Source organism: Larus michahellis, chromosome 1 (assembly GCF_964199755.1).
Source record: "Larus michahellis chromosome 1, bLarMic1.1, whole genome shotgun sequence".
Classification (NCBI taxonomy): domain Eukaryota; kingdom Metazoa; phylum Chordata; class Aves; order Charadriiformes; family Laridae; genus Larus; species Larus michahellis.
In genome coordinates, this window is record NC_133896.1 from 32,796,553 (window position 1) to 32,821,932 (window position 25,380).

The window sequence follows — 25,380 nt, forward strand, 5'->3', positions numbered from 1 at the left end:
GTCTACCTGGCCGCTCTGTAAACCACTGTTCAATTTTCTTTCCTGTATCTTCTGCAATAAACTGTAAAGCACCGTTGTGAAAGGGGGTTATTAAATAAGTAAAAGCTGGCGATGAACAGCCTCCTCTTAAGCAGGAAACTGTGTGTCATCGAGCTTCTCGCTTATGTCAGGGAAGAGAGGAGTGAAGGAGAGGTGATAATGACAGGGCCTGCCTCCAGGGAGGGAGGTGGAGACAGCCTTGGAGGGGGTGGAGAGCTCAGATTGTGGTGAAGGGAGAAAAGAAATACAGTACAGTCAAATGAATACAGTGGAAATAAACAAAGGTAAAGCAAAAGAAGACTTTATTATAAGTGAAACAAAGCAGAACCACCAAAACCTTCGGAGCTATAAAAATGAAGAAAGGAGAAAAAGTATGAAAACATTCTCATCAAAATTCCTGATATAGGCACATGTTAGCATACTCGGAGAGGGAAAAAAAAAAACCCAGGGAGGCTTCGATCTTGTCTGTCTGTTTCTCTAATCCAGCCAGCAGTGTGCCCACGTTCCCATGCAACGTGACTATAATTATAAGCTGTGATCTATCAAAGCAGGACCTGTACATTTTCATCTTATTGCCCTGCAAACATACGGGGAAGGCTGCAAAATTGCTAAAGCGTTGACTCTTCTCAGGTAACCACATTGTTATTTAGCACCATGATTCTATACATAATGAGAGTGGCTGGGTTTCCAGTAAGTAGGGCTTGATAGTATCACACAATTAGATAAGAAATGTAATGAACATGACCAACACCATCCCCTGGTTTACTGTCTCTTGGTGTCTAATCGAAATTGCTTGCTGTTGCCTCCTCTTAAAATGATCATCCCACACAAGGCCGTCTTTCCAATTAACAAAAAGTCTTGAAGCGCAAGAACACATTTTAAGAGCCCCTTTTTCAGTTTTGTCACTTATTTGTGCTCAAGAGTGTTTCTCATTCTTTCCCCCACATGCTGATAAACTCCATGCTGACAGACTGAAGGGGCTGAGCTCAAACGAGCCCTGAAAATTTGTATTTCAGCTTTGGCGTTTACTACATTGGCAATGGATGTCTCCCCCTACCACTTCACCAGAGCACCAGCCTCCTGATGTAAAGGAGTATAAACCCAGGCAAAGATAGGGTTGCCCTCAATCTAAGAACATTGAAGTATTTTATAAATGTGGTATTTGACCTTGCTAGTGATGGGAGGTTATTGATATTTAGAGGAGCATCACAGCTAGAGGCATAATGGAGCTTGGTGGGGGCTGTGGGAAATACAGTCTGCGGCCCCAGGCTTCAACATAGCCTTGAAAGACAGAGGACAGTTATTAGCTTTGAAGATCTTATCACTTGCCTCCAAGGAAAAGAGAGTCTTGTTCTGTTAGACAGGGACTTTGAAGATAAAAAACCCCAAAATACAACCCCCCAAACAAACAGCCCCCCTCCCCAAAACAAAAAAACCCACCCCACACAGTTTTAAACGATCTCTTCCTGAAATAGCAAAGTGTCTGTGAACCAAACATTATACAAGACCTACCATTCTCTGGGAAAGAGATACAGGATCTACCGAAAACTTAGATCAGCCGGGAAAAAATGCTCAGGTGTGAGAAACCAGATTCAGGGTTTCAGTTCCAATTTTTTCCAGAAAGCTTTTATTAAAATATTCTGCCTCGGAGATGTGCTTAGTTACCGATCATCTTGCCACTGTCCCCATAGGACAAAGACACGTAAGCCTTGAGCACAGGTCAGTTTGGCTGGTGAAGTCGCTGTGATGAGCAGAGGGCTGAAGCCCATGCCAGCGCGAAAGAACCATGGGGAGAAGCAAGACCTGAGCAGAAGGTGCTTGCAGAGGTCATCAGAGGTAACTGATTAGCTCAGGAACGGCCAGGAAAGGAAGAGCTATTCTTATACCCATTCAACATTCAGCAGTATCAGATGAAAAGCCAAGACAGCTGGTGTCCTACGTGATGCTCGTTATTCACAAGTTTCACAAACATATTTTCCATTCCACCATCCAAGGTTTTAAAGAGAGTATTGAGCAGTATCGCGTTTGTGACAGATCTCTGCAGAACCCTACCCAGTACATCTCATCAGTTTGTCTGTGAACTACTGAGAGCAGTTTTCCCCAAAAATTTTCACTCAGGTTACAGTAGTAGCATTTGGACCATGTTGTTACTATGTCACAATATCTCAAATCTTAATGAAGTCAAGATAAACAGTATCTACCACCTCTCTTTTACATGTAAAATCTGTACCCTTGTACAGAAAGGCATCAGATTGATTACAGTCCATATCGATTTTTACTTCTCTCTCCTTTGCTTGATAATTTTCTTCCAGGATTTTTTTTAACCATGAGTCTAAAATTCCTCAGCTCCCATTTTTTAAAACCAGAATCTGCGTGGATACTTGTAAATGCAAATTCTCAAAAACAACTCCTAAAATTGCCTAGGGTATCTAGGTACTTTGGTAGGCCCAGACATTTTAACAAAATCTAACTACCCTAAGCATCCCCGACCCCTTTCTTTCCCAGCTGCAGCTTGCGCTCGGATAGATGGTTGCTAGCACGAGAGTTGACTTTATTAGCGAGGGCTGATTCCACCAGGGCTGAAACCCCTCTGCCTTTCCAGCTGCTGCCCTGAGGACTCCTCCTTGCTGAAGGGTGGATCAACTCGCTCCCTGGTTTTACCCCTCCTATGAACATACTCCTCTTTTCTTGTTATTCAAACAACGCTCCTTACTGTTTGTCACTTGATTTGGCTGATCTTTTGATTTTGCCTATGCATCCTTGTGCTAATTACACTTCGCCAACTGACTCAGCTTCCCTTTTCTTCTTCTGTTTTAATGCTGTTGAAGAGCTCATGGTTTAGTTAAGTTGGGCTCTTATTTCACCCATTTTATTCCACTTTGCGATAATGCTTTCATCACAGCTATTTTGAGGAACTGCCTTTTCTGCTTTTGACTGCTCCCCGTGAGCTCCGAGTCCTCATCTCTTACTGCTTCAGTTCTGTTGCGACGCCATTTGAAACTCAGCAGGATCAATAGTACTTTTACTAAGTGAAACGCGACCCACTGCCTCTGGATGAGAAAAACAGGTTGGGAAACCAGTAAGAGCGAATGATCAGTCGTGTGGGATTTCTCCTCAGCAAGGTGGCTGCTTTACTTCATATGACTTTCCCGTTTCTTAGCAAACTATTCATGCCACGTAAATGATGATAGCAGCCTACGGCGGCTCCTCCGAGCCTCTCGGTTCCCTCCTGTGATTCTGTGAGTTGAAATGCAGTTTTAGTGGTACTAGTAAGAAATACGAACATTTGGGAACAACCTGACTACGGAACTATAGAAATATCAATCAAAATGTGGAATAACCATTGGCTGGTTGGTTTATTCTTATTAAATGGGACAATCAACTGATTTTTATTTCTAAATGAATTAACACATAATAAATGAACAGAACAAGCCTAAGCTTTGAAATCATATTATTACAGAGATCCCCCGCCACACTGTTTTCTATTTTAGAAATAAAGATATGATTCTAAAGTGAGTATTTTCTGCCAAACATCAGCAGATTTCCACAGTGAACTCTTAAACCCTTGAAAAGGAGGGGGAAAAGAAGAAAGAAGGGAAAAAAAAAAGGAACAGCTAATAAACCTTTTAAGATAGCAACAGCAAAAAATACTGCCTATCATAATACTGTGGCACAAAATACATCTTTTAAAACCAGTTATCAATGAATAATGCACTTATCAGTCAGACTGGAGGCGTGCATGGAACTCATACTTGAGAATTCTCCAAAGGAATATGTCTAGACATCTGAAATACAGTTTGTTGGCCTCTCTCATCAGCCGAAGCCTAACTCTGATACATCTGTCATCAAACATGGCAGCATACATTAGCCTGTGTGATTCATTGCTGGTTTTGCTATAATGCAGTTAATGATGACCATATATATTTTAATCATCCCAGTGAATTCAATTTAACTCATTCATAATATGTCAAGGAACTGCAACAATTATATTGGAAGAAGAGAGAGAAACCGAGATGGCAGAGGAAAGTTTCCAGGCAGCAAATTTTGGAATTAATTTCTTGTTCCTTATGCATTATTAATACAAGCAATTTTAGAACAAAACATAGGCTGAACTTTTATTATTAGTTGCTCACTTCAGCTTGCTAGGGTTGTGTCCATTTTTAAACATGTTATATTTTTCTGGTTAATTAAAAATTTAAAAATAGATGGGCTAAATGGGACAGAAGATAACCAAACCCCTCACATTATTAGCAGTTTACTGAAGGAGAAAGAACCCGAATGATTAAAGCCTCCTTCAGTTGTAAACCTAGGCCTTTATTTTTAGATATTAAATCTAGTCGACGACAATAAAAGTGGAAAATAAATTGTACAGAATAACTAAATGAATGGCATAGCTGGAAAGCAGTGTTGTTTTTTTTTAAAAAAAAAAGCATCTTCCAGGTAAAGTATAGTTACGAGACAGTCTGAAGCTGGTCTGCAGACTGGATATCAACACATAAAAAATACAGAACAGAAATCTCTCCATCTGAGACATCACAGGCAGAAGAAAAAAACCAGCAAGTTATGAACGAGATAAAACCCCTCAGAATAAATCATATCAATAGTGAAGTGAATAGAGATGGGAGGCCTCTGTCATCCAGGCAGCTGGAAAAACTGGAGCAAGCTCTGAACAACAACAACCCCATGGGGGAAGGAGGGACGGGAGAGCAGGGAAGTGAGTTTGAGACAGTGGTTTTCGGAAACAACATTAGGTCTTAGAAGTTGTTTATTGGCTAAACAGCTCTTGAACAATAACCTGTGACACAAAGGATAGATTGGGAAGTAATTTGTGGCTTTATTTTTTCAAAGAAAGCTGAGCTGCACCCACCTTTGCCATACTGCTGTGAAGTTTAGCACCTGAGAAAATCAGATAACCAAGTTCAGAGTTGAACGTGAAAAAAACCCCCTTGCGCTGCAATATGCAAAATCACTCACTTCCTATAAAAGCCTTCTTTAAATAGAAGGGAATTAATGTTACAGATGATTGTGTGTTGGTTTTTAGTTGACCTTTTTTGCTCCCTTTTGACCCTTATTCTGATGCTGGTCTCTGCTCTACCAGTATTCTTAGTCTCACCTGCCAATTTTCCTTTTCTTTTTTTCTACTTCTGAAGCTCTCCTTCCTCTCCTCCCAAGCATCATACATCCTCTTATTTTACACAGAGCCACCGTGCTGTCTGCATTCAAGTCTCTCACGTCAGAATCTATTTAAATATAACACCCATATAAAAAAATAGTTTACAACAAATAGTTCTACTAACAGACAGGTGTCATTGTTCCCCAGGAGAAGCCAGTTAAAGCATGAAGATAACTTAACGTGACGAGGTAGTGAGTCCCATTTACACTAATATAATCCATGCGGTCCTTTTGTTACACTTCTCAAACAATCCCACGACTGAAATCAAATCTCTGCAGTTAGAATTTACACCTATGTACTTCAGACTGCCATATAAATTTAATCCTCATAAATTCTGATCTAAAGTACCGCTAAGAGGGGAATCTGTAGAAAGAAACCCGAAAATATTTAGCATAATTAATATACAGTCATTCTGGACGGACATTTGGCCTACCCATTTCTCCACCCTGCTTGCCTCCGTCCCTCCTCCTCTGGCTCCCAGCCTCTAGGAGCAGGGAAGTTGCATCCAGAGAATGCTCTTATAAGAATTACGGACTGCCCTGCCCTCAAAGGAGCAGAGCAATCCGTGTGTGGTGCTCCTACCACATTCCGATCAAGGGAGCCCAGTGCCTTCCCATCAACCAGTTTGCCGTTCCAAAGGTTTAAGTAATGACAGCACTCATATGAAATCCTAAGGAAGAACATCACACCAAATTTGCAGTACATTGGCAGGAGTAATAATAACGTATTGTAGCTTGTACTCTTTTAATATTTAGCAGGCGTACAACGTGTGCGATATAGCACAAATAACAGAAGAGTGAAAAAAAGGCAAAAGTTTTGCAAGGGCTTACTTTGTCCTGAGCTTAAGAACTCCATCATGGGCTCGACCTAAATTGTGCAGCAAATGGAGAGGATTCTGGACATTCTCCAGCAGCTTCAGCTAAATTAAATATGAACATGAATAATGCCCTGGGGCCCTGCATTCTCTGGGATGCCACAGGCATGGGACTCGCAGAGAATCCACCCTTGCTGCAGAACTGTGTTCCAGATTTTAATTAACTGAGTTTCCTCTGCTAAGCTTTTCCTGTGAAAGCCTCCCACGGTAAAAACACTTCTTAAAAACGTTATGCTCCAGCAGATGAAAATAAATCTAGCTGTTGAGTTTTCCAAAACTTTCTTCGAAAGAACATAATTTCAAGGACTACAATCACTCATTCCAGATACATGGTTCATGAACTCAAAACCATCACGTCCAAGTACTGCATGTTCTCATCTCTCCTAACTGCCATATGCTACTAAGTCATTTCATTTTATATGCACCCTCATGGCTCCAGGCTTCACGGGCAGATGGCTCTTTGCCACCTAATCAAATTCACACATCAAGGGCATCCCGAGTGAGGTCCTTTGTGGAACCATAACCTCCTTTAGTTCCTCTTCTTTTCCTTGAACATTTGCACGTAAGTACAAACTTGTACTACCAAAAGGTTCGTAATTTTTCAGATATAAGGCTCATGCTTCAATTATGCGTAACATAGTACAAGCCGTTCTATCCCATTCACGCTAAAAATACAATTCAGTGCCTTGGAACTCCACAACACGCCCACACAGTCCTTAATATCCCTCTTGGTTCCATTTTGGGTCTCTCCTTCTTCCATAGCCACATCTGTTCATTGGGCAGAACGCGTCTACGTCCTCTGCCACCACATAGGCAGTCACAATAATGCACCTTTACTCCTGCAACCAAGTGACAGTTTTTGCTGTACTGCACCAGATTTGATGCAGCATCTAAATTTGGATGCCTTCTAATTTTCTTTAACTGCATATTGACAAAACTGAATTTTCATGGATCAGATCATCTTTAACGTAGGCTTCTGGCTCTTGCCTTTGATGGACTCACAATCTCAGACTTGCATTTGATTCTCTGGAGCATCATATTAATCAGACAGGAAAGTTCTCGTATTAGTAACTGTGGTATTTCTTCAAGCCACTGTGACCTACATTGCCTCGCTGGGTTGGTTAGATTTTTCACACGCGCTTTTATCACATTTTACTGACACAGTTTCTGTAAGTCTTTACTTGCTGTGTTACCTATCACATCCATTAAATACTTGTATAAGCACACATCTCGTCTTGTCTAAATGCACAGCAGGGTCAGGGTTAGCCTGGCACAGACAAAACATTATTTCACAAACAGGTACAATTCTTCAACTTAAAAAATATTGCTTTCTTTTACATACAGAATCTCCTCAGCTTATCCCTTGTAGGACACTTTTTACAGACAGCAGGATAGATACAAGAAACAAGGTCATCTACGTGGAGAGTGACTAAACCCTTCACTTTACACCTTCTTCTCTAAAGAAGGAACAGCGTAGTAATTTTTAATATTGCCATCAACAGCTACAGAAAAAACCTCACCCTGTTAAGATCTGTAAAATAAACAAAGCACTTTGGTATGAATGTTTTAAGGACACCTAAAAACAGTTCTGTAATCTGTACTAAAAAGAAGCAGTCAGCTATCCAATACCAGCCATTTTAAGATAACGCATCTAGAAGAGTGTTATTTGAAATATTTTTATAGATGTGCAATGGTGCAATTATGGTATATGATACCATACTGACACTTCAGATGCCAAATAGACTAGAAACTGGAAATAAAGCGGTCTCTATACCAGTTACTTCTAAATGTTCATAGTAGACCTTAATATAAATACTACGTTTTACATCTAGTTTTTCAAAGCAGTTTGATATTTTGTGCCTCAGAAGACTACAGCCCAAACAGCACACACAGCTCACCTTCCCATGCTACAATAAGTCATTTCTGCAGATTAAAAAAGGGCTATCCCAGAGAGCACGGTGACCCAGAAGCCAAAGATAAAGTGTTTACAATTTGTTCCAGACATCACCTATTTCGCTACACATAGTTCTTTATATTTACAGCCCCTTCTATTGCTCTGCTGAGAGTAGTAACCTGAATATGCCAAGAACACGGTGGGAGCCTGCTAAACATGGACTAAATTTACTCCAGTGTCTCATAGCTGCAATGGTTTAACAAGTGCTGCACAGGCACAGGGTGAGTAATACCATTTATAATCAGTTAAGCTAATCATCCTTATCCCCCTTCCATAGCCCCTTCCTCCCCAAGGACAGATAAAAGTCGTCATCTTTTGAGACACTACTCGATTAGCCATTTCAATAGACAAGAGGTCCCATGACCCAGAAAGCATTATTTTGACAATTTTCAAGCTGTTTTGAAATTACAAAAGATAAAATCTAATAAGTGGAAGTTTGCAGAAAAAGCTTAGTTTTTGACATTATTTAAAAAAAAATAAAAATGTCTGCCACTTAATGTAATTTAATGCCACATTATATATACTCTAAAACTAGCATTCAGCTTGCTAGCCTAAGCTAGGTCCTCAAAGTACTAAAAAAACCCCCCTAACCAACACAAAAATCCCCACCCACAAACCCCTGTGGTTTTTCTAACAATAACAGGAAGGTGTTCTACAAGGCGGTTTTTATTCTTCTCTCTTTTGATAACATGGCTATATAAGCCTCATCTGTCTGGCCCAGAGCCGTGCAGCCACCAAAGCTGTTCTCTGCTTCCTGAGCTGGTGCTTTAAGATACCAGACTCTGACAAAAGCAGCTCTTTGTTGCTCAAGTTTTGAAAGCTAATTGCACCCTATTGGCCTGAGCTAAATTAGGAGCCTAGTTAACACTCCACCTAGCTTCTCAGCACTGATTGCACTCAGATGGAAACCTGCAGCCGCGCTGCTTAGTGCAGGAGAGGTTGGGCACGAACAGAGGAGCAAATGCCTTGGCGTTCAAAGATCAAAAAGGAATTTAGTTGACAAGTTTTGGCCTTTGGTCTGGTGCTGCAGACAATACTTTTGGATTTACGCATGCAGAACAGGTACTCATACCTGCTAACTTAATGGTTATCTAATATTAGTCTTATGAATTCTGCATCTAGAGATGCTTCATTATCTTGCCAACAAAGAATAGAAACCTAAAATGATTCAGGAAACCAAAGTGCAAAAATCCTACTCCTCCAAGGTCCCTCTAGGTCCTGTTTTAGGCACTAGGTACTTTCTTCTCTACCCTGACTCTAAGCCAAAAAAACCCTAAGCACTGCTAATCAATAGAAGTTCAGAGTTAAGACAATTGTTAAAGGAAGATGATTTAAGGTAAGGAGTTCTAGATGCCAATTCTGCACAGAAGCAGGCTCATTTTTATCTGTTTCTTTTCCAATGTCATCTGCCTCAAGTGACTTTATGCTCGGAACAAAAGAGCATGGAGGAACACCACCGCGTCAGTTGTAATAGTCTGGACTGAGCTACTGCTTCATGCTGACAAAAGCAAATCCTCCGGGGAAAGCAGTGAGGCAGAAGCAGCAGGGTAGAAAGATATATCAACATGCTTCAGCTACTGGAACTCTTGAAAAAGTACTATATTAGGTCAGAACAAAGGTTAGGTTTGTTTTTATTCTTTCTGACAAGACACCAGTAGCAAATATGAAACAGTAAAGCATATAAGAATAAAACATTCCTAGACTGTTAATATCCCTGTGTATTTTACAGCTAAAGGTAGTCAGTAATTTAGGATATTTCTGAGTGGAGACTATATTTAAACTATCAATTTTAAATAACTACCACGTTCCACATATAAGTCTAATCCTTTTGACCCTATGACCCTAAAAAAAAATCTCATAGCAGGGAGTTCCACTACTACATTACATGGTGTAATGAAATAAAAGTTTGAAACTTGCTGCCTGCTCACTTCACTGAAATCTTAATTCTTACAAGCTGTCTAACATTCCCAAATCAAAGTCACAGACAATGTCAGACTGGTCATCTGTTGCATTTTAATTTTCTCTTTTTTTAAAAAAAGCATTGAACATGGTATTGGAGAAGATGACAAACCCTGATTTAAGTAGTGGCATAATATTTTTGCTTGTTCCTTTGTTTTGCTCTCCATTTCTTTTTTTCATTTTGATTGTTTGGTGGGGGTCTTTTTTTTTTTTTTTTTTTTTTTTTACTGCTATTGAGCCCTAACCTAACATTTGCAGAGAAGCATGCTGGCAGCAAGATTTTCTTCCTCAGCAGAGTTTAGAATTCCTCAGTCTTTATTGTTACACACATGATGTTCGGTGATTTGCACTTATTAACACTAAGCTACACCTGGGACTTTAGCACTTGGGTATTCAGTATCAAGAGATGTTCCCAAAATTCAGTAAAGGAAGCTTCAGATTTAACCAAGCTGAATATATAGTGCTTTCAGCAGAAAGTCACAAAGAAAGTCTTAAAAACATTCTTTGGATTACTGAGTCCAAGACCTTCCTATGTATAAAGCCCAGTATTTCTCCCCATTCTGTGGCTTGAGTAGTTTGTACAGAAAACTTTCACTTTATTACCTTATTCTTGTTTCTGAATTCTTGTGAAAGTAGCAACAGAAGACTCCAGAATGACCTTCTGACTGTGACTGCTTTATATTAGCTTAGAGGGGGTGCACGTGTGTCTTTTCTTGGCACCCAGTCATATGTTTGAATGTAAATTGATATTAATTAAGAATATGTAATGGTATATTTGGATTTACATTTCCTATATTTGGAAGGAAACCAAGTCCTCATGAGCAATAGGAAGAGCTGAAAATAGAAACAGAGGCCAGCTGGTCTCTTCTCCCAAGTGTGAATGCGTTTTATATTGTGCCTCCTAAAAATGAAAAGTTTGACTACACAAAGTGGCCAATATAAAAGGTTACCACCATCACTATATGTCTGTGGTTTTGGGAGTGATCACTTTTCTCCTAATGCGTCTACGAGGCTTTTCAGGAAGACATGACTGGAACCCTACAGAGATTTAAGGATGGAGACTCTATTTAAAATATCTGAACAGCTTTAGGTGCAAAATAGGCACCAACACACTTTGCTTAGAGACCATGACAGTTCCAAGTACACACGAATGCTGATTTTTAAGCACATAGGAAACTCTGTGCCCTCTGGATTTTGCCAGTAGGTTCAGATGCCTGAGAAAATAGGACTGTGATCCACGTTAGATACAAGTATATTTAAAAACCTCTGGATAACCATAATTACCATGTTAGGAGAACTGCAGTTAGGAGAAATAGCACAGTATAAGCCCTTATCACAGCAAGGGACTTTCAAAATCAGATTAGAGCATATTAAAATATATGCACATTCCTATTTTTAAAACATACGGGCATTCTCAATTTTAATGCAAGAGCAACAGAACTATCACTCTTTAAAATATATTAAGTATATATTTTATATTAAATAATCTATATATTAAAGAAATTTATATAATAAACATATAAAATATATTAAAATATATTAAGTATAAGATTTCAAGATTGAACTAACCACCACATCACTTTTAACTTGCATCTCCTATGAAACCTATATTGTATATAGGCTATATGATACTATAAAGGCTACAGCAAGTTACTAAAACTGTGCATAAGACAGAAGATCAACATCTTAATATCCTTTTGGAAAGCACACAGATGTATCGTTTAGTCCAAAATGATTTCACGGACAAAGCTTATGTGACAGTAATTTATTATATTACTGCATGAAGAGTTAAAAGACTAGTACAATGCTTAAGGCTGAAATTCAACCCTATGCAGAGGAGCTAGTGCAAGATTCATATACACCTAAAATACTACTAAAGCACTGCTTCCAACAGGCAATAAACAGACCAACGTATAAAGCCTCAGTGGTGCTAACAGTGATCCCAAGAGGAACTCCTCTTAGGAAAAAAAATCTTAGGAAATTCTCTTATGAAAGATTTCACTCCCAGGGTTTGGGTCTAGATACTAACCACATGAAGCATTTTCCCAGATATTTTTCTGGATTTTAGCATAGAAACACATCATTCTCTTAAGAAACTGCCTTGAAGGGTGAAGTTTTGAGAGGTAAGTATCAAAAAATGGGAGGTTTGAGGGGCAGAGTAGAACTACAACATGATTTTCAAGAAGTGTCTTCAACACCAAGGCAAACCTGTATTACAGATAACTTTGTAGCACTTTACAAAATGTACACTATATATATTACATATGCGTATAAACCAATATTAGTTCAATCACTAAGTTCTTCCTCATCGCTGAAATAAGCACTTTTCTTTATCCGTGGACGTTTTGAATCATCTGAAATTGAAGATTCCCCTGCAGTCTGCGTCCATCTTTGTTGCTCTTCCTCAATTTTGGCTTGCTACAACGAAAGAAGGAAAAGTATTAGCTAGGATTAAGAAAAATCGAGATGCATTATAAATAATAATGCTAATTATTAATATGCATTGAGTTATTTCATAAGTTCACAAATTCAAAGGGTGTATCTCCATTTCCTCACAAATTGTGCAATGAATGCACTAGAAAACATTTCTGAAAGTATTTCTTGCATGCAAACAGTAAGTCTTCAGCACGAATGCAGGCCCCATGGATCACCCTCTGTTTTCAAAGAGAGGAACTTTGCACATGGAAAACTTATAGAACTAAAGAGCAGCTGAGATCTGAAGCAAAGAATGCATCGTGTTTCTAATGGACATTATTGAATCAGCTTTGTTCCGCTAACAAGTCTCTATCTGCTGTCTTCTGCAGTCATTCATTCAGGGAATGAACGTCTTCAGGGATATAAAGGTTATTCAATTAAAAGTTTAAATAAATGCTTCCTATTTTTACTGGGAAGCATGCTATCCCAGTTAAAATCTTTGGGTGGTGCGAAAAATAGGAATGTTTCCTGACTTGTTTACATTTATAGGTTTTACTTCCAATCATGGAGCTTTCTGAATGTGTGTGTGGATAACTGTGCATATTTGTGTCATTATTTTGGACCACATGATGTAAAAGTCTTGCACTCATTACAGTCATATTCAGGACAAAGTTATCATAGAAACTCAGAGGTTTTTTTGGGGGAATAGGGGCGCACAGAGAAAAGCTAAGAACTAGGGAGCCATGAAATTTGAACATCAGTTCAGGCTTGCTCTGTGTAGTGAAGCAAAAGCCTGTAAAGACATATTAAAGAAGATAGTAACATAGCTCTCAGACTATCTATCTACACAACAAAAAATGCATTAACTATGTTTTGAGAGAAAAGTTCTATTAGAGACCGTGACGGACTGTATTAGGCAAAGGAAGTGCCATCCAGAAACAGATGTTGTTTGAGGATACTCTAGTGAGTGAGGGCACAGGATGTAGTTGATCACTTATACATGACTATTTTTCTGGCTGCTCGGTTAACAGACTTAAAAGGGATTTGTGGACCAAAAACCTAATGGAGCATCACAGCAGAGATGACGAAACTAAGCAACAAAGGAGCTTGAAGGAGAGGGAGAATTGCAATGCAAAGCCACAGCAACAGTGAAACTCTAAGAAAAACCAAACCAAAACACAAAAATCCAAAAACTGAACATGCCTGCAACAGGATGAAACCAATTATAGTCATGAACTACTATCAGGCAAGAGGGCCCCAATGCTACAGAATGGACAGACCTACAGGTTTATCTTAAGAGTTTTTGAAAAGCAGCTGAAAAAAGGAAGTAAAGTTGTATTTAAGTAATAATAAATAACAAACACACAGTGCTTCCATTTTGTACCTGAAAAGCTATGGCTTGGCTGAGGCTATCTAGAGCAGGGTCTTCTCCTTCCTCTTCACTTTCTTCTTCCTCCTCACTTCATTGTGCAGAGAGAGAAAAATACATACATGTTTATTTTAAGTGTTCATTATGAAAAAGTTGCCTAAAAAAGTATTAACGTGTAAATAAATACACATACATTTCTTCTGGCTCAACTATTTTCTTTCTCTTCTTCTTTTCTTTTTTTTTTGGTGGCTCCCGCTCTCCTAGCATATTTTTAGGACAAGCATAACTTAAGTGTCCTGCTTCCTTGGAGAAAAAGAAATATTGCTTAACAGAAACCGTTACAAACAACTACATGTTGAAACATATCATGAGGAAAGTTAATGTAAGACAGTTCACAGGGAAAAAAATGGAAGCAATTAGTAAGATAAATGGAATGCTGAATTAGCACACAGAAGACAAACTCTTCTCTATAAGCTCACCATGGAAACGAAGAGATTAGTGGTGATATGCATGTTTAACTGCAAATTGAGAACAAGCTATAAGCAAAGTATATTTTCTTTGGCTGCTGCAATAGCTGAATACACTACAGCACAGTTTATACTCAAGACAAGATATACACCTAAGCATTAACAGTGTAATAAATAGGAGTGAGTCAACATTTTCAGTCTCAAAAGTGTTATGCATACAAATCAAGTTCACATTTGATGTTAAATACTATCCAAATCGTAATCTCCTATGTTAATATATTAAGGAGAAGTGAGGAATTGCCTAAAATTTAACACACGCTTGTTCTGTGTAAAACCAGTTGTTTCCAATATTTATTTTACCACCAACTATATCATGATCTTCCAATGATATAGCAAAAGCAGGTATTTTGAAGCAAGTATTAGGAGGTTTTCTTTCTCCTACAACTTTATACTGATACTTGGCTCTGCTCATCAGCCTGTTAAGCAGCCATTACAAGCATATGTTTTCCCCCCAACCCCAAAATCCCAAATAAAAGACAAAAGGGGTATTATGATTCTTGAAAATGGTACAGCTGCTATGCAAGTTGATACTATCAACAGAAAAAAACATTTTAACACCACAGGCAGGATTAGCAATGGCCAAACTGGACAAACAAGCCGGAATATAGTAGTTCCTTTTTAGTTTTACTCACCCCACATTCGTAACACTTAGACTTATCAAAGTAGTTACGCCTGCGAATGAATTCTGCTGCTCTTCCATTATCAATGGCAATACTTGCTTTTATTACTCTTCCAAACAACTACAGCAAATTGGAAAAAAAGGTAAATATTTTGGGGCTGTAAACCCAACCCTCCTACCACAACAACTTTACACAATTTACCTGTTTGTTATTAAGTGCTCGAGAACAGTTTTGTGCAGATTCTTTATCCAAAAACAAAATAAAGGCAACTCCTTTGCTCTTCCTGGTGTCTTTGTCTTTCATAATAGTAACTCTGAAAACACATAACCACATTATTGATACACTAAAATTGCTTCAGAGACGTTTTTTCCTTAAAGGTCTCAGTGGGATCTTACCTTAGTTATACAGCAAAAAGGAAACAAAGTCTATTTAACAATGGAAAGGCTCATTAAACAGAAATTCAAAGGAACAGCTAACCAGGCCACGTGCTTATAGGTAGAGCAGAGATGATTTTAAGAAATATATGGGGTCTTTCTGGGTTCAGTATCATTCTTTATTCCCTTGGATGACTCGAAGAACAGATAAAATGCTCTTCAGATTTACAGACAACATAACTGGAGGGAACTGCAGATACTGCAGGTGAAATTAAAATTCAGGAGTAATCTTGACCACTGCTATCATTGCGGAAAAAGAGTGTATTGAATCGCATCCAAACAGAGAATTCTATGTTTCTGTAGGACTAAGCAGCTAAATAGCTTCAAGACAGGAAACAATAAGTATATGCAGTACTGTTCGACAAATATTTCCAACTGGAATCCAAACAGGTTATGGATACACATGTTATTTTACATGACATACAAAGTTAAATCTTCAGTCTAATATTGGAATCAACAGCTCCAGTAGCATATCAAGAAATTCAAGAAAGGTTTAGACCCAATAAAAACAACAGACAAAGAAAAAGAATGAAAAGAGGCAAAGGAAGCCCACACAACCTCAATTCCTTCAATCTTAACGTCAATTGTATTTAGCCCTAAAATAAGAAAACAGTGGGAAACAGGATGCTCGTCTGCATGTACATGAAAATAAATGCACATGTTAAAAAACAGGGAATAAGCTACTTGCTGTGCTCACCACAGGCAGAACAAGGTTCATCCTTAAGGGAAGCCAAAATTGCAAGAATAGGACATTTTTCCAAAAATAATCCAAACAAACCCCACTTCAATGCAGAAGGCCTACCAGAGAACCTGTATAAGTAACAGAAAACCTACATAGTGAAAAGTGTATAAAATAAAAGCTCTGTAAAGAAAGCTCAACTTTTCCCCAAATACATGCACAGAAAGATAAGAGATTAGAACAGTTTTTCTGCCAAAGCCTCTCAGATAAGGACACACCCAACTGAATGCATTGAGTTGAAGCATCAATAAAACTGACTTCATAACAATTCCATTAATTCTTTTGCCAAGTTACTCTTCCAAGAGTTGACAGAAACCTAATATGAATGTCAGGCTTCTAATTGGGATATTGAACATACCGGTTAATAACAGAAGCATAAAAAGAAACAAGTGTGACAAATCTTTGAAAAGTCAGCTACTTCTTGGAGCCCTAGAAAGTCTGATTTCTCACTGAACAAACTGAGCTGAAATCATAATCGTCAGGATATATTGGGGTGAGAAATGCACTATGGAAGAAAAGTCAGCATGATTTTGCTGAGTCAAGACACACTTCAAAAAAGAAGTCTATTAAAGCTTATTTAATTAAGTTAAATCTGACCTAGATGACATTGCAAAGCTTTCTGCAAAGTGTTTTAAAGTCCCTGAACAAAGACTCTACAGAAATCAAGCTAATATTTGAAACAATTTTTCTTGGGAATTAATAACTAGTTACAACTAGGATAACTGATCCTTGTTAGCCTCAGTTTCACAGCAAAATGGGAATACCAGTAGAATCCCACAGTATCTGCACTGTCTATAGTCAGGTCAGCTTGCAAAGGGGCAAACAGGGGAAAAAAAAAAAATAAATCATGGTAGTATTTTACACATTCTGTGTATTCTGTGACTCTGCATTTGGTTTAACTTCTGGCAGTGACTAGACAAAGTGTAAGGGAAAATTAGGTATCAGTAAGTGAATTTTTTGCAAAACAATATATAGGTGGGGGACAACAGTAACTACGCAGACAAAATTGCAAGTTCTAAATTAGCTACTTTCACACAGGATGCAGTGCAGGATTTCTTCTGCATAGGCACTTGGAAACACCATCTCTGTTGTCTATGACAGTCAAAAAAAATATAAATAAACCACCAAAAACTATTAATAAAGGAAAAAAAATACTGCTATGACACCTTTAAAATAAGCAATGCATCCTACAGCCAATACTTCATGCGATTCTCATCCTCCTATCAAACAAGTTCAAAAGCCCAGACAGTAGGACACCCCTACCCCAAAACATACAGAGTACAGGAACATTACCAAAGGATACCAAGGAGGTCTGAAATGTCAAATTTATGGAGAACAGGCCCCTCAACGGATATTAAACATCAGTGTTACTACAACCTTTGCTCAGGACTTTTCTAAATGGGTAGTTCAGCAATCGACTAAAACAGGTCAGACACCCCACCCTGGAAACAATAGACTGTAGGTGCCCAGTTGTATTGGTCACTGCATGTCTGCCAGAGCCCTACATAAGGGTTTTCCTCTCAGTCAATTTCAAAAATACGTTTTTCCAAAGTTGTAATTTGGCTTTTCCTGCTGTCACCTGAAACATACTCCTGAGACTTCAAAACCTCTGAATTTTGCTCTGTATCCTACCGATTATTACAGCAGCTACAAAAGTTAGAGTGGATATTTGCTAGTGTAGGGCTGAAAACAGAAGTCTTGAGTCTTGTTATTATGACCAGCTAAAAAAATAAAGAAACCAAACAAAACAGCAAGTTCCTTACTGTGGCATTTATTTCTAACATTTAAACATAGAGACAGGTATTCACAAGTATAGCTCGTGAACACCCCACATATTAAAAGGTGTTACTGTATACCCTTACGTCTAATCTTAAATGTAATACTAATCAGTCACAATAACAATTGCATATAGCAATTGTGGGAATTGTGACACTTAGTTCACAGAAGTAGAAGCTTCCAGTTTTACACTTATCCACTTGTGTCCCAGGCAGTGTTCGGGGGAAGGGCTTACTAGAAGAATATTAACTATTTGAGAGAAAAGACCATTGGTATATAACAACATTCTACTTGCTCTTAAGAAGTGGTTAGCAAAACCTATCCCCAGCACAAATGTTCTTACACTGTGTGTGTAACTGCAAGAACTTCCAGTTGTTAAATTAAATTTATACTTTATTAAAAATGAACAGAACTTCAATATAGTTCCACATTCATACTTAAATTATAAAAAACACAAGACTTTCAAGTGAAGCAAAGACATCAAATATTTAAAATGAAAGCTACAAAAATAGCAGAACATATCAGGTCACTTACTTGACAACTTTGCCATACTTTGAAAATATCTGAAATATAAAACAAAATAAAAAGATTTAACAGTAGACAATTGCATTTCATTAGTAATACATTTATCAAGACAAACTTTCCTAAGTAAGAGACATATATCACTATTGTATTTACACTCAAAATTGTTGTCAACAAGTTTAATCTGCACAATGCAGCGCTTAAAAACTTACCCTGTATAGATCGTTGTTTGTCAAAGCAAAGGGTAAATTGGACACATACACCGTACTTTTGCTTGGTGCCAACCCACCACTCATTTTTCTGATGAGAGGAGAAAAAAAAGAAGAGTTACAACTCCATTCAACGAAGCAATCAATTATAAAACACTTGCAAGACTTTAAAAGATGCTTTTCAAACCTAGCCTAGACAGTCATGATAAAGTTGCAGGAAAGCTTAGCTTTCATTTCCCTTTCATCATTTTACATGAGATTAGTGTTTGCCTTCATGTGCTATAGAAGACATACATTCCTTCCCTCTACCCTGGATCCAAAGCATATTTTTGCTGTATGCAAGACAATTGACTTACAAGTCATAAAAAAAAAAAAGTCAAGTTAGTCTACTTAAAAGAAGCCTCTGATGATTTGTGCAGTAAAGAAAGGTTTAAATCCAGAAGGAAACAAGTAACCACCATTTATCAAATATTCTGGCCAATATGTGAAATTAATGACCTTTGTTCAAGTAGCTTCATGTTCTGATTCTTTACACAAATTTAAGTTCAGCTGCATTCAACACAGAATAAGCCACATTCAGTTGGGGGGGTTTAAATTTGAATTTGCTTTAAAAACCTATCTCAGCTGCTAAAGCAGCAAGTATTTCCTCTTGTATCTATTGCTCAGACTTCTACACTGCTCTGGAACTGCAGCTTCCAGAGCTGATCATAGACGGCATCTTCCGTAGAGGTGCTCCCTCTCCTCCCCTTGATTAGGCATCTCTTATACTGTCAGAAACCAGGGAGATCTCAAAGCCATTTTAATTTCCGATTTCTTTTAAGCCCTTGAAACAAAGTGGACAAGAATAAGCCTAGAAACAATTAATCGATCCAAAAGCCTTGTTACAACTGCATACACATCATCCAATACTAAGTAATACTAGGGGATACTTTGGGTCTCTTCAGTCTGGAAAAAAGACAGCTGAGGAGGGACCTTATCAACACTTATAAATGCTTAAAGGGTGGGTGTCAGGAGGATGGGGTCAGGCTCTTTTCAGTGGTGCCCGGCGACAAGACAAGAGGTAACGGGCACAAACTTGACCATAGAAAGTTCCACCTAAACATAAGGAGGAACTTCTTTACTTTGAGGGTGGCAGAACACCGGAACAGGCTGCCCAGAGAGGTGGTGGAGTCTCCGTCTCTGGAGACATTCAAAACCTGCCTGGACGTGTTCCTGTGCAACCTGCTCTAGGTGAGCCTGCTCTGGCAGGGGGTTGGACTAGATGATCTCCAGAGGTCCCTTCCAACCCTATGATTCTGTGATTCTGTAAAGAGTAACTGAGCTAACTTGAAAAAGAACAGCTGATGGCTTTGCTCACGTTTGGACATTTCCCAAAATTTTAAGTGATGCTAAAGTCTATGGAAAACAATTCTTCCCTACAATCAATTCTGTAACCATGGCTTGGTCGAAAAGCTAAGTGAGTAGAACTTAAGATCAGAATATAGCACAACCCTTATGAGAGGGCACACCAAACAGTACAGCAAAACCATTCCCTACACAGTCCAATTACTACCTACTTATCCAGTTTCACACAGCCTTATTTCCGCTTCTTGGCACTTCTAGCCGATTCCTAACTGATGATCAAGCCATTTCTACAGCAAGAGCAACTCATTTTAAAAAAGGAGACAAAAGCTGATGAAGGGATGAAAGAAACTAAGTATTAGAAATCAACATCCATCGTAGTACCCAGCAGTTTCTTCGGGGAGTTTTCGGGTAGTGAGTTTGAGCAGACTGCCTGGCCAAGTGCCAACAAAGTAACTAATATCACACGCTAATTTGGCTGTGGTTATTTTCTGGCATTTCATGATTCAGTCATCTGAAGACCTGACATTCCCAGTAGATGCTGATTATCCAAGTGTTTTGCTTCTCCTTCCTGACATGCTTATTGTATCACAATTCATTTGAGTGGCAGTTTCCAAGTGATTGAATTTAGAGTTCTTCCATGTTCAGAGACTGTGTTTTTTGGCATGAGCAGAAATGGCAACATAAAGGTTAGGCAAATGAAAACAGAATAAATTTGCAATAAAGGCCACACGTTGCATCTGGTGTTACGCAGACGGGATTCATTATCCCAAATTCCTCGCTGCTTGGCATTAGTATCCTTGACAAGCCTAACCAGACTGACTTGGCAACGTGCCACGTGAATAGATGGCCCGAAGTGCAGTTATCCAGATGTACGGTGGATACAAAGGATTTGGTAAGAGCTACCTTAGTGCTGCTAATATATTGCAACAGTGGAGGAGAAAACAGCCGAGGTGAACCTCATGTGGCTGTAGATAGCAATTTAACTCTGCCTGAAAGACACGAGAAGAGAGAGCACCTTGTAACAGTAGACCAAGCAGCCCCCATATTAATGAACAGATGACAGCGAGGTCGGCATGACTGGAGAGCAGTCAACTTCTGTATTCTGCAACACCACAGTACAAGCAGCCAAAGAGAGGGTGATATGTCCTGTGAAGATTACTACAGACCTAATAGCTCAGTCAATAGGAAATTATTAATGAATGCAAGCTACAGAACTGCCATTTTCAGCTGTACGCTACTTTTTCCAGAAGCAAGCTTAAAGAGTTGCATCCTGGAGTGCTGGCTGCCGGACAGCTGGGATTGAGCTTTGTTTCTAGTGCCCTGGACAAATCTAAGTGAAACAGTCTTGCTGCCCTGACTGTCCAAATATTCTTAGCAATTTGTACTGTTTAGGATTATTATGCCAGGATTTCTTACTAATGTCTGACTCGCTGGATAGGCACAATTTTAATATGAGAGGAAGTACAGTAATTGTAAAGGTATTGCCATGCTCACGTTCAAGATGGCAAAGGTTCAAATTTACCACTCCAGGAAAGAGTATTTCCCCAGATCTGCAGGAGGACTTGCTCTTCTAAATACCAAGGGGTCATTGGGATGGATGATATATCTCTTATTTAAGCCAGCAGATACACTGACAGGTTTCCACAATGACAACATTTGGGACATTCATCTATCTACTTAAAAGCTTAGTGGTCCTTACTAAGTCTTCTGCAGAATATTCAAAAATAATATTCTACAAAAAACAATCTCTCAAATAGCTTGAGCATGTTAAAATGCAGATTTCTGGTAATCTGTTGTGCATACAGTGGTATAAATGCAATTTTAGATCCAACTACTGGCACAATTCTTCCCACCCCGATAAACCTTAACAAAACATCAATGTGTCAATTTTAATTCTGTTATAACCAATACGTTAGTCTTTTTTATTTTTTTTTAAATGACCACGAAGCCCCTGTGGGGAAACCAAGTGCTAACACCATATAAACAATAGCTTCCCCTGCCTTCATTTATGGATGCCAACCTTGCCATATCAGTTTCACATTTGTTGGTCTGATGTTTTCTAGCTGGGGTGTGGGGGGGGAGCATGGTAAAAAAAAAAGCCAATTCCAGCCTTAAGCTAACTCTCTAGATGAGACATCTCATCTGAAGGCCCATCATTACAAGACTGAGAATCCTTTCACTTCAGGAACTTTCTAACTTCATAGAACCGTCCAATACAAGTTTAATGTTTCCATCACATTCTTTCTCCTTGATCACCAGTCTTTGTCAGTTTTCACTTCACAAGCTAACAAAAAAACCCAAAACAACACAACAAAAGAACACCCCCAAAACATCTGAGCTTTCTACTTGCAGGGGACTCACCTGAGAGTCATAGAATTACAGAATGGTTTGGGTTGGAAGGGACCTTAAAGATCATCTAGTTCCAACCCCCCTGCCATGGGCAGGGACACCTCCCACCAGACCAGGTTGCTCAAAGCTCCATCCAGCCTGGTCTTGAACACTTCCACAGATGGGGCATCCATAACCTCCCGGGGCAACTTGTTCCAGTGTCTCACCACCCTCACAGTAAAGAATTTCTTCCTGATATCTAATCTAAATCTCCCTTCTTTAAATTTGTTACCCCTCATCCTATTGCTCCACTCCCTGATAAAGAGTCCCTCCCCATCTTTCCTGTAGGCCCCCTTTAGGCACGGGAAGGCCCCCTTTAGGCACGCACAACCTGGCTTCCATATCCTGCTAGATCTCCCTAACAAACTGAAACATTTCTGTTTTATACTGAATGCTTTTATGGGGCTTCCCTGATCTTCAAGGTATTACCTGGTGCCTTACTTTAAAGCATCAGCTGGAAGCCGGTATATTATCTCCATGGGGTTGGGCACAACTCCCATTAATGTAATAGCCTCTCTATTAATGCCTTCTTCATTTATCATTTTCATATATTAACTTTCAGGATGGAGTTGTCCCTCATTACTATGACTTCTTGAATTCAGTCTTTTTTGTCTTTTCCAACAACTCAAACTAAAAGAAGCCATTCTTCAACAACAGTCATCTGTCAGTAATGAATAAGTTTCTTGCAAGATATATTGGGTACACAGGTATGTTTTGCTTGAGTCCAATATGCTTAATGCAGCAGCTATCACTCACGTTGAGAACATGGTAAGAGAAGACAATGATTAATTTCAATAATTGGCTTTTCTACTCTGTCCCAGAACACATAAGGACACCACCAAAACAGTTCAGGTGCCTCTGAAGCATCAAGCGGAGTCTGAATTTACTGATATTTTCATGACTTAATATCAACATTTAAGCATAAGCACAAACATTTGTGTTTGTGTTTTAAGTCCACAGCAGCAAGGTCAGATTTGTGTTTTAATCAATTAAAATATGTATAAATGATTTGTGGGTAAGTTACTCAAGACACATACACACTCAGGCCAACTCACTTATGTTCTTCTATCCTTAAAACACTGTATTTTATTTTTGATTTAAGAGTATCAACAGAGTTTAGACCCAAATCAACAAACCATTAGTTGTGGCAGGAGCTCAGCTCAAGCTTATCATCAAATGTCTGTGGTAAAGGAGGAAACTGAACCCATGTTCTCCTTGGTCCCAGAGAAAGGTATTAACTCCTTGTTACAATTCTGTCCTACACAAGGGGCACATTATAAGCTATCAGAGCATAATCGGGTTTATCTCTACATAGTCACTTATATAATACAAGGCAAATATTAAACAGGATCAGAATTTGGTAAATAAAGTTGATGCTATCAGCAGAAGGAGTACAAGAGTCTTTCAACCTGCCCAAGCTAAAGAGGTACATGAATAGGATCCATGGTTTGAATCAAACTACTCTTACGTACTAACCTAAGTACAAAAACTCTGGGACGATAAGACTGGGCAACCAGGCCACTTTCAGGAACTACAGTGCGAGCTTTAACAACAGGTTCTTTCTAAAGGGATTTCCAGTATAGTCAAGATGTGAGAAGAGCTGCTTGGTCCAATCTAGTCTCACGCAAAACTTCATCCAGGTAACTCCCTCAGTGACGCCCCTTCCCCCCCAAAGCCCCTGCAGAGACAAGCAATTCCATTTCAGAGCTCAGCAGCTGCAAAACAATACTAAGGCAACGGACCCACCGGCTCCTCAGTAGCTTCCACACGTTGTACTAAAGCCTTTCGCTGTCACTAACATCCCCCGGGGGTTCCTCTGCCTCAGCGCGGCCGCACCGCCGCTTCCCCGGCTCAGAAGCCCCTCCCGACAGCCGCAGAAGCCAGAAGCGAGGCGAACAGCCCCCCCCTCCCCCCCCGGGCTGTAAACAACCGCTCCTTCCACCTGCGGTGCCCTCGCCCTGGCCGCCACCCAACCTCGGCGGGGACAGGCCGGGCCGGGGCTGACCCACCCGCCTGCTCCCAGGCCTGCTCCCCTCAAGGGGACGCGGCCTACCCAGCCGCCCCGGCCTACCCGGTCACGGCGGGGCTCAGCCCGCCCGGGCGCCCATGGTGCGACGCGACAGCAGGCGAGGGGCAGGGATGGGCAGGGGACACGGGACACCCCTTCCGCACCGCCTCCACTCCAACTTCCCTCCCGGCACGGCGGCGCTCTTCCGCCGACGCGCGGCACCCAGCCCGGCCCCCGCCCAATAGGCGGTGGGGATGGCGGAAGGAAGGCGGGTGCTTCCGGCAACGTCTGGGGAGCGCCGGAAGCGGCGGGTGGAGGCGTGGAGCGGAGCGGCGCCAGGTAGGGGAGCCGCCTGCCCCGCCGCGGCAGCGGGCGGCAGGTGAGTGGTGGAGGCTGGCGGCGGTCTGTGCCCGCGGGGGCTGGCGCGGAGCCGGTTGTCTCCTGTCCCTCTTCCGTGGAGCGAACGCGACGCTTCGTCGTGTCGGAGCCGATGGCGCGGCCCGCGGGCTCCGGCGGTGGCGGCCCTGTGAGGCGAGTCGGCGTAGCGGGGCGCGGGAAGGGGCCCGCCCCCCCTCCCCAGTGCGCCTCGCGTTGCTTGGGCGGCGTCTGAGGCGTTTGTGAGGCCCGTCCCGGAAGAGGGACCCCCCGGGGGGGGGGACTTTAGGAGCGGGGGCCCCGCATCCCCCCCTCGCGGGGAGCCCGTGGCGTGGGGCAGGATACCTGGCGGCCCCGGGTTGCTCGGAAGTTGGGATGAAGGGAAGCGGCGGGGCAGGAGGGAGGGAAGGAAGGAAGGGTAGACTCCTCCGGGCGGGCGGCTGCTTTGTCAGCACCGAGGGTGGCTTTTATAAACCTTGTCTTTTAGTCCTTTTTAAAAGCCGTGCGTAACAGAAGACTTTGATTCTCAGTTTAATTTGCTTTTTTTTTTTTTTTCCTTTGAAGAGAAGGATATTACTACTTCTGCATACTTCTAAGAGTTATTTTAAACTTTAATAACTAGCAATGAGTGTTTGAGGGTTTAGGAACTCCATTG

The 25,380-nt window shown here is 40.4% G+C and overlaps 2 protein-coding genes across 12 annotated transcripts in view; one reads left to right on the forward strand and one right to left on the reverse strand.

Moving 5' to 3' along the window:
- Window positions 1-11,749: 11,749 nt before the first annotated feature.
- Window positions 11,750-25,076, reverse strand: ZCRB1 (zinc finger CCHC-type and RNA binding motif containing 1). Its single transcript, XM_074565829.1, has 8 exons — window positions 24,414-25,076; window positions 18,614-18,701; window positions 18,414-18,442; window positions 15,132-15,243; window positions 14,943-15,050; window positions 13,977-14,086; window positions 13,799-13,874; window positions 11,750-12,417 (listed from the first exon to the last, which is right to left on the reverse strand). The coding sequence occupies exons 2-8, from the start codon at window positions 18,695-18,697 to the stop codon at window positions 12,286-12,288; spliced, it is 651 nt and encodes a 216-aa protein (XP_074421930.1). The 5' UTR covers window positions 18,698-18,701; window positions 24,414-25,076; the 3' UTR covers window positions 11,750-12,285.
- PPHLN1 (periphilin 1) overlaps window positions 24,594-25,380 on the forward strand; it is a 73,045-nt gene continuing 72,258 nt past the window's right edge. For 9 of the 11 annotated variants that reach the window (XM_074565438.1, XM_074565700.1, XM_074565527.1 and 6 more), the window contains exon 1: window positions 24,631-24,729. The gene's annotated coding sequence lies outside the window, so the exon portion shown is untranslated. Of the gene's footprint in view, window positions 24,730-25,380 lie in introns of all 11 variants that reach the window. The other 2 variants (XM_074564929.1, XM_074565095.1) reach the window with 2 other exon arrangements.